This window comes from Strigops habroptila, chromosome 2 (assembly GCF_004027225.2).
Source record: "Strigops habroptila isolate Jane chromosome 2, bStrHab1.2.pri, whole genome shotgun sequence".
Lineage (NCBI taxonomy): Eukaryota > Metazoa > Chordata > Aves > Psittaciformes > Psittacidae > Strigops > Strigops habroptila.
In genome coordinates this window covers 34,193,911-34,209,178 of record NC_044278.2, presented here as the reverse complement: position 1 = coordinate 34,209,178, position 15,268 = coordinate 34,193,911, and the positions used below count along the sequence as shown (strand labels likewise).

Here is a 15,268-nt window from a genome sequence, read left to right as displayed (position 1 = left end):
ACTGCTGGTAAAATTCACAGTATTCCCTGATAAAAATGAATTCTTATCAGAGCTTTCAGAGCCATGCAGAAGCAGCAGTAGCAACTTTGAACCACATCTTAGTAGTGGCTTTGTCACATAACTTTGAAGTTGGCTTTTCTTTGAGGTGGATGTTGCACCAGATAACCTGCAGAGGTGCTTTCCTGACTGAATGTTGCTACACGCACATGGTAGTAGGGATGAGGAGCCACATCTTTGATGAAAACTTTTCACCTAGGCTTTTCAAATACCCTTGCCACTTACCACTCATCTTATCTTTGATGTAATACTTGTAGGGGAAAGATCATGTAACTGAGGTCTGTATTTTGACCCTAAGCCAAATACCCTGACTTATTGCTAATAAGTAACACATTAACAAATATATGTCTAAAAGAATAAAAAGTTATTGCTATTTACCACAAATAGAAGAAACCACACCAACTACCATGATCCTCCCCTACAGCTGCTTCTCCTTTCCTTGTTGTTTGGAAAGAAATAGTGGAGAACTCCCCAAGGCACATCTTATATCTAATGCCAGCGATTTGGCAGTGAGAGCCTGCTTTTATTAACCACACAGCTGTTCAGCGTGTGCTATAGGAATGGAACCACTGGCAGAAGAATATCCTTATATTTCAAGCCCTCTGGGCGTTCTGCAGGTAGGAGCAACTTAGGATCTGCCTAATGAAATGCCATTAATGAAATGCCATTTGGAAGGGAAATGGAAGGCAAAGTTGCCTTATAGATTAAAAACTAATCAGAGATTTCAGGCAATGCAGATTCAAAAGCATGGTGGGGGCAGAAAAAAGGTTTGCACTTGACCTTTCCAAATCTCAAAGAATTTCCTGGCTATGAACACATCTGGCTTCCAGTTTTGGTGGAAAGGGTTTTCGGAATAAGCAAGGAATTCATGTGTGGTAATAGGCTTATTCATCATGCATGAAAAGAGCATGATAGAAACTATTGCAAATTAGATCAGAAGAGTGCATTCAAACTACGCATTTTAAAAAGAGCAAATTTATATCCAGAACTCTAAAAATTTACCCATAAAGTTAAGCCACAGGCATTTAGACTCAGGAAGCTTTTAGTCATGAAGAACCGATTCCATGTGCATCCCTGTTCACCAAGTGTCTGTTATTAAAACAGCATCTAAAATATCAAAAGAGTAGTTTCCTGAACTATTATATTCCACCAGGGAATATTTCAGTGAAACACGTGAATTGGTTGCTGCCAACATGTTCCTATTCAGCCATAATTCCACATGAACATTTATCTTCCTTTAAATTTAGTGTAAATTTAAGTCTCCCCTCTCAAACTGATTACTGATTTGCAGCCTATTGGCGATTCACAGACTAAAGTCATGTTGACTTCAAGACTCAAAAGTGGGAGCTCCCTTCTTGCTGACAGCATCGAAAGCCTGAACAGTATCGAGACCTCCAGGTCTTGCACAACCCTGGAGTTTCTCCTTCACAAGGGACAAAGTAATTGCTATACCCAGGGTGACTCAGAACTATGTCCAAATAAAACATTAATGTGACAATTTTTTTTAAGGACAGTCACTGCAGCATTTGTTTGCAGAGCATCAGTGACAGCTTTACAGTGCATGTCACCAAGGTTCATGTCAGCAAAGGAGTCCCAGCTGGGTTGAGGAGCCTGGCAGTCAACAAGCCAAACACAGTCACTGGTATGGAGCCATGAACAAAACTGCTGGCAAATACCAACTAGAGCTTTCTATTAGCTGACTACTGTTACAGCACCCGTTATTAAGGTCATTGTGTCAGAACCTTTATCTTCTACATCTTCAGGTGCAGCCATGCACCGTGCCAGATCACATTTAGGGTTAGTAATTAATTATGCAATCATAAACCTGATGCCTTTTGAAATGTATTTTGAAGCACAGCTCGAGAGCTTGGCCCCCGGTTCCCTGGCAGGCTGTGCAAAGGGCTGGGCATGCAGCCGGGTTGAAGGACTCTGCCTCACCCCACACACACCGAATGGGGCCGTGGGACTGCACCGCCTCACAGGGCCAACAAGACGCTGCTATCACAAAAGCCAGTGCCTAGCCCTGACTCCCCAGGTCCTTCCCAGCAGCGCCCAGACCCAGCGGTGAAGGGCGCCCTGCCTGATGGAGCAAGCGCAGCCTCCCCGCCGGGGGCGACGGCTTCGCGGGGATCCGGAGCCCGTGCCAGGCAGTTCCGACGAGCCTTTGAGAAGGGACCACTGGAGACGGGGGAGGGCCTGAGACCCTCCGTGCGGCCAGAATGGGGCGTCGGGACTGAGCCGGCACAGAGCTAAAGCCCGCAGCGCAGCGCCCGGCGTGCAGGGGTCAAGGCGGATCGCGGCCGCCCACCAAGGCTAGAGGCGCGGTTTGCCGGCCGTGCGGGTGCCGGCCCGGCCGCGCACCGAAGGCGGAAATCCCCGGCGGGAGGAGACGTGGGAGGGAAAAAGGGGAACGGCCTAAACGGGGCAGCCCTCGGCTTGGTTCTGATCGGCCCAGCACAGCACAACTCGGATAGCTGCCCGCTTCCCGCGCCGCTGCGATGGAGCTGCGAGGGTGAGTGGCGACCTCGGGGCAACGGGAGCTACGGTTCCCCATGCGTATCGCTGGAAACGGGGGGCACGGGTGGGCTGCTGGCTGGGGGGGCAGAGAGATACACACACGCCCTCATTAGAAATATCCGAGTACCGCTGCAGTGCAGCGGGCAGGAAAAGTTCTGCCGGGCAGGAAAAGGGAGGGCTTCCGAAACGGAGATCGGACTAAGTTGCTGCGCGGGGTCCCCGCCCGGACCCCGGCCCCGGGACGGCAGGTTGAGGTGTTAAACGTGCCCGGTGCTGGCTGCCTATCGGGGGTGAGCAGCTGCGCCGTGCGCCCGTGGCTGCGAGAGGCGGGTTTCGCAAGGCACCCCCGTGGGTCAGCGCTCGCCTGCCTGCCCGTGCTCGGCCACCGAAGGCTGCAGGCAAGTAACTGGCATTTAATTCGGCCTTTTTGCCGAATGTAACTGATGGGAGAAGGAAAGCTGGCCCGCCTTTTTTTATAGCCCAGGTTTGCGCTGACGTACAGAAGGCATTAGAAAAGCTTCATGGGGCACTTGCTGATGCGAGAAGAGCGATGTCCCTACAAGGGTAGGAGATAAAGCGAATCTCATCAGCGGGGCAAAAGCCCCAAGGTTATTATTGCAAGCATCAGGACATCTTTTGTCCTGCTGGTTTGTGTCAGAATAGCAGCATCCTATAACTCTAAAATAAATACTACATGAAAAAGTTGAGATGCTCCTAGGAAGAATAATCTCACCAAACAACAATGTATGAAAGAGGAAGTGCAACTTTCTCCTGTTCCACATGACACTTTAAAAAATATATAGAAGGGGAGGGTGTGGGAAAGAACGAGAAAAAAAATAAATAAAACATTTTTTGAAAAATAGAGAACCTATGAAACTAATACACCTACACATGCTCTTAGCGAAGCTCACTGCTAGTGATGGACGCAGAAGCTGAGTGTACATACAGGGCAAAACAGAGGCTTCTCAGCAGGCAAGAGCGTTTCTCCCCTTTTCTAACAGGAGCTTAGCATTAGAGCTATTCCAGGGAAACATGGGTTGGCACTGCCCCATATTACCACAGCTGCAACCTCCTCCAAGTAAGAGTATGAGCATCTCTATATCTGTTCAATCTTGACTGTGTCATCATTTATTAAAATAAGAAATCAAGGCCTGCTTTGTATATATACATTAGCCAACCAGTTCTGGCCAGCTAGCTTAATGTTTGTTGGCATTAGCAAATGCCTACCATGGGAAATTCCCTAAAGAGTCCCATGAAAGTCAGTCAACTGTTGTCTTTCGTTTAATTCAAATGGCTTGCTATATCCATATTTTCTGACTTGGGCGGGGAACAATAAAACAAACACAGCCACGGGATTAAGGACTACATTATGGTGAGTTTATCTAGACAAACCTCTACAAGCCTGGCACAAAAGTGATGGCTCCTGCACAGTGTAAGAATATGACAAAAATACATGTAAAAGCCACCAAAAGTCACTACCAGAGACAGAACTGAGCAGAGCTGCCTACCTGGAGTGTTGCAGATTTACCAAATATGTATCAGAGCAGAAGTGTTCCACACAAGGCATCCACTTAAGCTTCCAAACCTCAGCTATGAAACCATTTCAAAGGACACAAAAAAGAGAAAGAAAATGATTTCTTCATAGAAAAGTAATACAATTCAGACTGACTCTTCCCTAAACTTTCCCCATTTCATTCTCCGGAGTTGGGGCTTCAAGTGGAGGTACATTTTGTGTCAGAAACTTTCTCTGCTTTCTCCATGGGAAGCCACATGTGTTTGGAAAGATGAGAATTTTCTTGGAGGGCAGGTGGGAATTAGTGACCCTCTTCCACAGCAGAGGAGACCCCAGTTGTGCTCTGGCAGGTGGTACGACTAAAGCTGGGCAGAAGTGATGGTGTGCCTGGGAGGTGCTGGATGAATCCTGACACTCAGCTGGACAAAGGGGCAGGAGTTGTGGGGAAAGGGCAGGAAGCCTGGAAGAGAGAGGGGATGTCCTAATGCACAGCTGATGGGGGAAAATTAGGTGAGAGATGGCTGCAGGAGGAGTGAGCTTAGGTTAGGGCTTGGAGGGAGGATGGTCAGGCAGGGAAGGATTGGTTTAGAGGGAAAGCAGAGAGCAGTCTGGGTGGGAGAGCATGGAGCTCGCTCCTGGGTGGATGTGCACTTCTGGGGGCAGCTCTCCCCATTGCCTCATCCCTTGGCTCAGTGTTGGACCTCTCTGAGGGTTGAGAACAACTGGGGAAGGGAACACACCTGGGTAGTGTGGCCTCACAGTCCTGCTTGCTTGCAAAAGTGAGCTGGGGAAGCTGGTAATGAGAAGGCACTCATGTCCCTTTGCCCATCATCTCAGCTCTGTAACCTTACTGCATGTGGGGCAATATCAAGGTGGGCAACTGCAGCCACACATCTGTCATTCCAAAACATTTCCAGCATATTCCTTTCCTTTCACAGAGGTCTTGAGGAAGGAGAGCACAACATATAGATAGGCATGGTGGTGAAAGGTTATTTTAAAGTAACTCTTAGGAAAGGGCTGAACATTTATCTTTCTTAAAGCCCTATATGATAAGGGTTAAATCACCTAGATTTTATAGATAGGTTAAACTGGGTATAACCTATCCAGCAGGTGTAACTCCCTTGGGAAACTCCTGCATAGATTTGCCCCTACAGAGGAATCAAACACACTGAATTCTTTCCAGCAAAACCTCTGCACCACTCCCTGCTATCACTGCTTTTCCTGTTTATGCGTTTTTACCAAGCGCACAGCTGGTGGGCAGCATGGTCAGCTGTGTGTTGTCCTTTAAGCAGATAAAACTGCGACTTGTCCAGCAAAACAGTGGGATGCAAGGCTTTGACCTGTGATCCTTCCTGGTGATTCAGACAGACTTATTAGAGAAATATAGCCTCCAGGGCGGAGGCTATATTGTGTGTTTTTCTCAAGAAAGTTGGGCACAACACCAGCTTCATGCCTTCTGCTCCAATTCCAATATTAGTGCATTTTATTGCTATTCATGCCCTCAGCCACCCATCCACTGAGTTATGTCGTTTGAGCAGAAGTTTTGCAGCTGTCAGAAATGCAAATACTTAATGGGACATTACATAGTCGCAGTACCTAATTTACCTACTTCTGCTACACTAATAAACAAATCAATATTAGGTTTATTGCTTATTTAAACAACAGAGCGCTAAAGTCAATCATGTAACACTGCTTTGCTTTTTATTTTAGTTCTGGATTTCTGTTACTGCTCCTTCACATCATGAGAGCTGGTAAGTTCAGAACATTTTAGTTAAAAATGAAGCTGCCCTCTCTTTAAAACACAGTACACAAAGTAGTTGTAATATGTACAATATAAGCATCTGCGTGTTTTCAGCAAGATGCTTAAGAACTCCTTGGTGTGAAATGTTTCTCTGACGTGCATCAGGGAAGGAAGAAAAAAACCTGTTTCTATCAGTTTCAGCACGGAGAATAGCAAGGACCTTATGGATGCTCTTGCTCAGGTTGTTCTGCTTGCTTCACAGACATCCCTGCACCTTTATCTCTGCCAACAAAAGGCCTTAGAAGTGGGGTAATAAGGACTGTGGATAAGCAGATCTAACACGCTTGGATAATGTCCATACTTGTATTATGACTAGAATTACACATCATGGTATCAAGTAGTCAGTATTAAGTCTTTTACTACAGTTCCAAAAATCCCTTTCAAATCAAACATAAAGTTTAATGACATTACCTGGTGATATTTAAATGTTTTTAAGAGTTGTCTCTCCTCTGTTCTTGCTTTATCACTGAAAAGGACCCAACAAAGTCATCAAGGAAACTCCCCAAAATCAGGGCAAACTGTGCCAGATACAGTCTTAGTAGATGCCAGCTGGCCTGCTCCTGAAGAACACCAGTGACGGAGGTGTGCCTGTCTTCCCAGGGTTCACTTTTCCTGCTGCTATGAAGGGTTTCCCTACTAAGTCTGAGCTGTAGCAGCCTTATTGTAGGGCAAGCCTATTACTTCTTTTCTCACCCAGCAGAGCATAAAGGCCCAGAGAACATAACTACCTTCCTCCCTGGAAGTACTGTGTTTGCTTCAGTGGTATTTTTAAGACAAGGTGCACAACTCAGATGTATAGATGAACTATTTCTTGAGTCCAGCTCACCAACACAAAGACATGTCCGCCTTGGACATTGCCACCTCCCACCCACCTCACCATGCATTGTTTCCACATTTCCGAACCCTCACTCCTGTCATCTTTCTTTCCCTAGCTCACCCACCCACATAACCCCTTCCCCATTCTCCCATTCAACCCCATGCCTGACCCCACCCTCACCCTCCAGTCTGGCATTTACAACGTGCACACTGCTTTGGTCTCAGCAACCAGTTGCAGCAGAGAGGTTTTGGCTGCTTGGAGGGAGGACAGGTGACCCACCCCTTTCAGAAGGAAGGATGTGGTCAGAACTACCCTAGCCCTCTGAGAGTCGCTGACCTGCACTTTCTGCATCACTTGTCAGCCAGCTCATGCCTTTGCCTTGCTCACCAGGAGGAGAGCCTGCCTTTCTCGTGCCTGGAGGCCAGGAAAAGTGCCCTGAAAGCCATATACTGTACTGGCCTACCTCAAGGTTGTAAACATTTCATGAATGTGACACCAGAGGTACCTGAACATGTCCATTTCCCAGCTGGGTGTATTTGTTGAGAAGGTGACACCACCAGCAGCAATAAAATGTGATTGCTATGACATGCCCACTTTGAGAAACACTTCTTTTACTCCCCCTCTATAATTTTTTGGGTCTCAAAATAATGGTAGTACTCATTTTCTTATCAGTGTTTACACTTTTTGTGATTTACCTGGTGGTGTTTGGCATTTTTCTTAATTTAAAAAGAAAAATAAATGTTATTATTAAAGCATTAGGACTTGAATATGTGTCTGCAGTCAATGAGCAAAGTGAAACATGCAGGTACCCTTGGGGCTGGGAATGCTTAGATTGGTTGGTCCTCAGAGAAGGAAATAACCAGAAGGCTTTATATTGAAAAAGGTCCCTTTGAAAACATACAGACAAACAGGCATGGGGAGAATTAGTCACTGGCACATCAGGAGGTAGGAATGACTATAAAGTGAGCATGCTCATCTACCTGGTATAGGTACTAATACTGGAGTCCACACATGTGGTAGAATATGCTTGAAAAGAGTGAAACTTTTTCCACATAACGTTCCTTTTTTCTCCCTGTTTTAATCTTGTAGCGATTGCACTGGAGAAGAAGATCATTGTCAGTAAACTTGGAGATAACACTACACTGAGTTGCATTTATCGTGGAAGAGAATTGCACTTAAAAAATCTACGGGTATACTGGCAAATAGCTGATGATCAAGAGGAGTGTACAGTTGTACATGCACTGATCTCTGGTCAAGACAATGAAAGTGAACAGTGTATTCACTTTAAAAACAGGACTCAGTTATTCTGGGATAGGTTGGAAAATGGTGATTTTTCTCTGCTATTACTAAACGTCAGCCAGAGTGATGAACATACATACAAATGTGTAGTACTGGAGAAAGCTGAATATACCAGCATGGTTCATCAGGCAGAAGTGGTTCTCAGTTTAGCAGGTAAGAACTTGTATCACTTGCACATATTTTCCCAATTCTCATTCCATCTTTCCAAATTCATGCCATTTCAATATCGTATTTAAGCATACCATTAACTCTGAAACATGCTTCAGCCATTTGCCAAAATGTAGTCTGCCTAATTTTAATGTTACAGACAGGGAATACAGAACTGGAAGAATATCTGTAACAGCTGTTTATCCCATGTTGGGGGGTTTTCATCTTGGTTTTCAGTAATATAAAGGCTCTTGCATGTGACTGGGTGACAGCAGCTTAAGAAGTTGCCTTCTTCCTGTGGGTTTGGCTTCAGCTTTCTGCTCTTCCAGTAATTCTCTCAGCTCTCTGGCTTACATACCAAACCTGCAGGTGTTTCTCTTTCAAGTCATGAGGCTGGTGTGAAACCCAGACCTTCTGCCTCAGAACCCACTTAAAAATTTTTTATTTTCAATACATTTCGGCATGCCAACAACTATTTCTTTTTCTCCTGCTCTCCAGCTAGTTATAGCCAACCAATACTCAGTGGGCCAATAAGTAACAGTGACAGCACTGGAGAGGAGGTGACTTTCAGCTGCAGGTCTGGCAATGGATACCCAGAGCCCAATGTTTATTGGATAAATAAAACTGACAACAGCCACCTGCCTCCATCGGAGCTAATGATCATCCCGAACAACAATGGCACTTACAGCGTTTTTAGCACGTTGAAGGTTAAAGCCACTTCTAACATGCAAATAGAGTGCTCCATAGAAAATAAGATACTACATGAAAATCTATCAGCCAACTGTAAGTCCCTTCATGTTTTCTAGCTTACAGGAATATCAACCAGTGTGTCTTTGTGTGCAGATACACACCTAGTGAAGGATATGCACTAATTCAGTAGTTCCAGAAAGTGCCAAGAAGAGCTTAGGTTTTCTTTCAAGCTAGTTATGTTTAGCCATGGATTTTATGTTTATTTCTTTGACATTGAAGCGAATACCCCACCAAGTGTGTTGAGACAATGGCACTGAGAAGCTCTTGCACCCAAGGCAGTCACTAGGCTTTACCCCATTGGTTCATCAGGAACAGGATGACACAGGAGTCAGGTTATTTTTCAGGCGGCACCATACTGGAGATCCGTGATTCCCAAACTGCTACCCCACTGCTTTGCAGCATTCACATTTGCTTTTTACTCTGCCTAGATTCAAAGTTCTGTTTTCAGTCTCTGAAATTCTATTTAGTACAATGCACTATTTAAAGCATACCTATATCAAATGGGTAATATTAGCCCAATATGGCTACTAGCACAAGTATAATATTCTATTTATTGCTGATGCAAGTGATCAATAGTAGAAACAAGTATTAGCCACTCAACTCTTCACAAAACCAGAAAGCTATTTAAAAAAAAAAAAAAAAAAAAAAAGCTTTTAAAAAGTTTTAACTATAGTTCCAACAGCAGATTTCATGATTTCCAAAAAGCTCGGTAGAGAAGCTATGTAGAGTGGGACAGTTTATCCGCTCATTGCTGTTACTGGTCCTCCTTCCCGCCACACCATTCTCTCACAGGTTTCTCCACCTTTGTGCAAGGAAATTTGGTGATCTGCATAACTGTAGATGGATACCCACAGTTAGTTTACCTGAACACACCAAGGAATCACATATTGTGGCCTGAACTATACTGATCCCAGAAATATAGCGAAATAATATCAACTATTTCAGGAACAAAAATTGTGCACATGAGCGAAAGTTGCACATGAGAGTGCTTGTATGATAGCATACCTTAACTGTGAACCCAAATTAAAGGCAAACTAAGTAACCTTTAATTAGTTTCCTGATGACATTCTCTCATATTTTATTCTGGAGAAGTCAGAATTCATCTTACTATTTTTTGTTGATTTCTAAAAGCACTGCCATACTTGAAACATTAAGAACTGTGATTTGAAACCTAAAAGTTGCAGCAATCAGTGGAAATTCATCACTAACGTCAGGGAAACAGGTTTTCACCCACTTTTATGAATACCATGAAATTTGTATTATAGATTCTGTATAAATTTATTTTCAACTGAATCTAGATACAAGCTTAAACATACAGTCTCCCAAGACTGGCAGAAGAGAAGAACAAAAAGGAAGAAAGGGATTCATGCAGTATGATAACAGGGACGAATAAACTGCCATTGTATTATTAGACGGAATAAGCTGGAGATGTGCCCTTCTCAGAAGAAATGCCACCAGAATCACAGTGATAGGAATAGCACAAATATTTAGTACTTCAGAATTTCTGTTTTTGTGTAAAATATGGTCAAATACTTGCCTGTTATGAAATGTGAAAACTTACACCTTGGTACGTTATTTTTCTGTTTTATTTCTAGACACTCAACAGAAGCAAAGCAATGGGTCTAGCACGGAAAGTCACAAAAACCTGAAAAAAAATGGACGAGGTGCTCAGGCAGCTGGCATCATTTCTGTCGTCATTCTGATAGGTATTCTAGCTGTCGTAATCTGCTGGCTAAGGAGACGGAACTCTTCTAAACTAGTGTCCTACACAGGTAATGAGGCCTTTCATTTGCATGACCAAACCTGAAGAATTCTTGGTTTTTTGCCAAAATATTTAATGTCATCCAGTGTGTGGCTAGAAGGTACAAGTAAGCTGCCTGCGTACAACAGCAGGAAATCATATTGTTAGCAAAGACCTGGGACAGATGTAGTGCCTCAGGGCATGTTATTTTTTAACATTTTCTGCTGTTGTGCCTGAGCCTCACAGGAGTTAATACTTGTTGGATATGAGAGTAACTCATACTTTGCGCCTTCTCAGGCCATAGTTTGTCAGATGTGATGCCTGTAGACTGTTCTGGGGATGCTCCTCTATGGAGCACGATTCAAAGCAGAAATCAGAGGATAAATCAATCCTGACCGCTTTAGAGTCACTGGCTGGGCAAATAAGGGTTCAAGATCCCACTGGGATGGAGCAGCTTTCTGCAAGTTAGAAATAAAGCATGTCTCGCTGTCGCTCCATGTTATACATGCATACCCTTGTATTGTGCATTTTCCCATGTGCACTCTGCAATGCTTGGCATGAGAGAACAAAAGGTAGCTCTGAAAGACATCTTGTGAACCAGATGGTATATCTGAGTACTTAGTGTAAGCCACTTCGTGCGTATACAAGAGGTAACATCTTAAAAGAGGGAGCAGGGACAAACCACATTTTCAATCCATGCCCTCTTCCTTATGGCTAGCAAGACCAGGTGCTTCAGAAAAAAGCAGGGTAGTGATTTTGCCCAGCATCTGCAGCAGCTGTGCTGTGCTAGGAGCCATGCCATTCCTCCAGAAACCACCCATGTCTGTCCCAAAACATGGAGCAGGACTACCAAAACTGCCCCTTGCTGAAATGGTGACCTAGGTTGTAAGCAAATAGAGTATGGACTGCGTTTTGCTGTCCAAAGAGCATTTAACACATTGAACACTCAACTGCGGTGGATGTTGCTTAATATTAATTCAATTTGGCTAAAGATGATAGTTATCTATCCTACATGCTTAAAACAGTGCATTTGTTTCAACAGATGTCCAGCTAAATGAAGACAATGGAGTCAACTGTAAGTATTAAAAATATTTTACCATATTTGTTGGTAGAAAGAAGATTGTTTCCCTTAACCACATCCAGGCTTTGTGCATCTTGTTCTCTGAAGGTGACACTGACAAAGGAGGGAGATGTTAGCAGGAGAGCATCTCTTGCATTTGCACAAAGAGGCACTTACAGTCTATGGCACAAGGGCAGAGGGTCCCCAGTGTCTCAGGTACTCGGACAGATGCAGGGTTTCACACTGTCTGATTCTTTCTCAGAGGCATGAATATCTCTGTTCCATAGCTTTGCAGGTTGTTCCACTGGTTATGTAGGAAAAACAACTCTAGGACATAATTATTTCTGGGGGATTGTGTTGTTTGTTTGTTTGTTTTTTGTTTTTTTTTTAATGAAGTTGTTTCTTTTTATAGCACCTGTCTAAATGGAAAGTCTGCCAACAATCTGGGCAGCTGAAGACGTGTCAAGAGAAGCATCACCCCTTATCTCAGTGGCAGTATTACTTGTAATACAAGTGATAGATTTCTGCAGAGCATGCCAAGAAAGATGGCCAAAAAAAGCTTCTCCAACACAAGAGACAGCAAAATCTGCTGGATTTCTGTTCCAGCCACTGGCTGTGTCCACGCAACAGTTGTGTCGCCACACCAGCTAGCCACTTTGGACAGTCTTCTGTGATAGTCTGTCAGCATTTTAAGCTCCTGCAGTGGAGGAAGCAGTAAGCCTGGGACTCAGCTACGCTGTACCAGACTACAGAAAGCTGGTGAGTGCCCAGCCTCTCATCACCTTCGAGGACTTTGTTAGTAGCAGAAGCAACTGCATTTTAGGAGTGTGGGAAGTTCTTACTGTGCCTCTTTATCCTGATGATGACTACTGAATGTGAAGAAAGGCAGCTAAAAAAAAAAAAACCACAAACCCCACAAAAACCAAAAAAAGCTCCAAATAACAAACTACTGAAGAACTCTCTGCAAAATGAGATTTGTGACTTTTTCCACCTTTCTCACTCCACAGCACATCTTTTAACTGTCTGGTTTCACCAGCTGCATGTTATTCTGTACAGAACAAAGTAAAACATTTTGACCTAGTCCTCCAAAAATGGGAGTTGCTCTGATGGGGTTAAGCACCAAATATGTTACCATAATGGAATGTGCTTTCTTTAGATGCACTTGATATCAGCATTTTGGTTTTTACCAAATATTCCACTGAAAAGGGGACTTCCACTTCTGACAGAAGCCGGTGCATACTATGTGAAAGAACAGGCTGTGGAAATCTGACCAATCAGAAACAGTGCCCTCTATGTTAATGTCAGGTTACCTGGACTTACCCTTTTCAGGATACAACAAAAACTGGTCAAGCTCTGCTTGATTCAGCTAGTCTTTATTTAAGCACTCCCCTGTGGCTTCCAGGGAGTTTTAAACTGAAATTTTTAAACTGAGATTTTCCTTGTGTCCCATCCCTACACACGCACAAAGAAAGTGCAGGCTACATAAATGTGTTTTCCATGAATGTCCAGAAAGCCAAGAACTGCAGTTTCCATGGGCCAGTGTACGTGCCTTGCTATTTCATCCGAGTCAACCAAGAGAAACTAGTTGAAAATAGCAAAGCAGTAAACTTTGCTGATAGTATGAGGTTTTGAAGGAGGAAGAATCTATACTAGCTCTCTTGCTTAGGTGGGGCAGTTTCCCCATCTTGTCATGGGGGTATGGCAAAGATGATTTTAAACTGAGCCCTGCAAACTCTTGGCTTTTCCTCTACCAGTTGCTAGACTAAAATTCTACTACTTTTGTGAAAAAGTCACAGCCTTGTTTGTCCGAGCTCAGTGTATGAGAGGCACTCCAGTGCCAACCGTGAGGTAAGACTGATTTTTTTTTTTTTTGTATCAAGATTAGCTTTCAAACCCCAGACAAGTGAAAATAAATTTTGATGTCCTGTTCTCCCATCACATGGAATCCAGAAACATTTGGCAATAGCACAGTCAGCTTTTGTTGAAGCAGTACCCCCAAGGAGGCTCTGAGTTTGGTAGCTGTGCACCACTACTATGCTAGTATTTTGTGGGAAGGCTGCACAGGCTCAGCTTCCATGACATTTAAGAGAAAGGGCAGTTTAGCTCTCACTTGATGCAATCTAGGCTTACCAATTTGAACAGGATAGGGAAATTGTTTAGAAAAAGCAACAAGCCAAGCTGCAACTAAAGAATTAAGCTCCTGCCTAGGTTCTAAGAAACTGTACAACTGGGGAGTTTTTAAAACATCTATTAACATAAAGTATATTGTTAATCATCAGTGTCTGAAAAATACTGGTTTATTTATTAATTTCACTTTTGTCCTTTGTTGTCTTCCAATCTACATCTGTACCATATCCTGGCAGTAGGGCATTTAGCTGACAACATTTATCAAATAAGATTACTGAGGTGTCTTAAGTTACTTTAAATGTCAGTCTTCCCTTGTCTTCTTTCACATCCATTAATCTGTATGTTAGGTATTTTCTGAGTCCATATCTAGTCTTCAGTGAACCCCAAAAGGAATTTTCTTGAGGAAAGCATGCAAGCTTGCAGACACTTTAAAAAAATGTGAACATCATCTGTGGGAATGTGAACCATTTCCTAATGGCTCAGTAAGAAGTCCTGCAGATGTTTCCTCACTCTCTGCTGCATGAAGTTTTGTGCAGCCTTTTTCATACTGCTATAACTGATGGGAGCCTTTTCTAAAAACAGTTTTTCACTTTTAGATTCTGCAACTGCAAGAAGCTGTAACAATTAAGAGAAATAAGAAACAACCTAGCAATATGTTTCACTTCACAATACGTTGTTAAACCAATCTAGGCTAGTTGGATTTTCCTACTTCTGGATTACTTCACCGTACGTAGTGAATACATTTAAATGCAACTGCCTGCTCTTGCAAAATCCATACTTTGAATTGGTTTAGGTTTCCAGCTATTTTTGGAGGCAAGTATATCCTAGATGACAGTTGTTTGTTACCAGTCAAAGGACTTGGGAATTCTGTAATAACAGTTTTTGTCATTATGTACCATGTTTATATTTGAATAAAATCCATTCATTCTTCTCAATGTTTGGCTAAATCTATCAGCACATAAAGACTAGTCACTCCAAATCACTGCTCCCGAAGTGGCAGGTTTACTTTCAGCCACAATTCTCTGGGCATACAAGCACACCTTTCCAAAGCCCGCAGATGAGGAGAGACCAACACAACACAGGGACTTGACAATCTGTGCTGTTTTCTCTCGCACTATGAATGAACTGGACGAAGGCTAAACGGCAGCCTGAGGGCAGCGCTAAGCCTAGGCAGATACATCCTTTTCTTGCCCAACTGCTAGCAGAGCAGAGGTACAACACACCCTCCCCACTTCCAGAACTGAAACCAGCTCATTGCACTGTCCCAGAGCAGTGTTGCACTTGGGCACCAGCATCCCCGTTTACCATTGTTCAAGATAACAGCTCACATGAACTGCATATCCCAAGCAACTTAAGCACATGCACAGGAAAGTACCACTTGATGCAGCTTTGTGGGAAGACTCTAAGGAACAGACTCACTTTCACAGAAAAGCGAAAGG

At 43.6% G+C, this 15,268-nt stretch overlaps 1 protein-coding gene across 2 annotated transcripts; it reads left to right on the top strand.

Moving 5' to 3' along the window:
• The first annotated feature begins 2,468 nt into the window (after positions 1–2,468).
• ICOSLG (inducible T cell costimulator ligand) lies at positions 2,469–14,764 on the top strand. Of its 2 annotated transcripts, XM_030476016.1 has the most exons (7): positions 2,469–2,569; positions 5,798–5,838; positions 7,795–8,157; positions 8,650–8,934; positions 10,497–10,673; positions 11,685–11,717; positions 12,115–14,764. In XM_030476016.1, the coding sequence occupies exons 1-7, from the start codon at positions 2,556–2,558 to the stop codon at positions 12,123–12,125; spliced, it is 924 nt and encodes a 307-aa protein (XP_030331876.1). In that variant the 5' UTR covers positions 2,469–2,555; the 3' UTR covers positions 12,126–14,764. The 2 variants fall into 2 exon arrangements, with proteins under 2 accessions (XP_030331876.1, XP_030331877.1); XM_030476017.1 differs by lacking the exon at positions 11,685–11,717.
• The last annotated feature ends 504 nt before the right edge of the window (positions 14,765–15,268 follow it).

Excerpts from the sequence above, each read along its gene's own strand:
- ICOSLG (XM_030476016.1), top strand. Across the intron at positions 5,839-7,794 it reads CCTTCACATCATGAGAGCTG|CGATTGCACTGGAGAAGAAG; the intron begins GTAAGTTCAGAA and ends TTAATCTTGTAG. Across the intron at positions 8,935-10,496 it reads TGAAAATCTATCAGCCAACT|ACACTCAACAGAAGCAAAGC; the intron begins GTAAGTCCCTTC and ends TTTTATTTCTAG.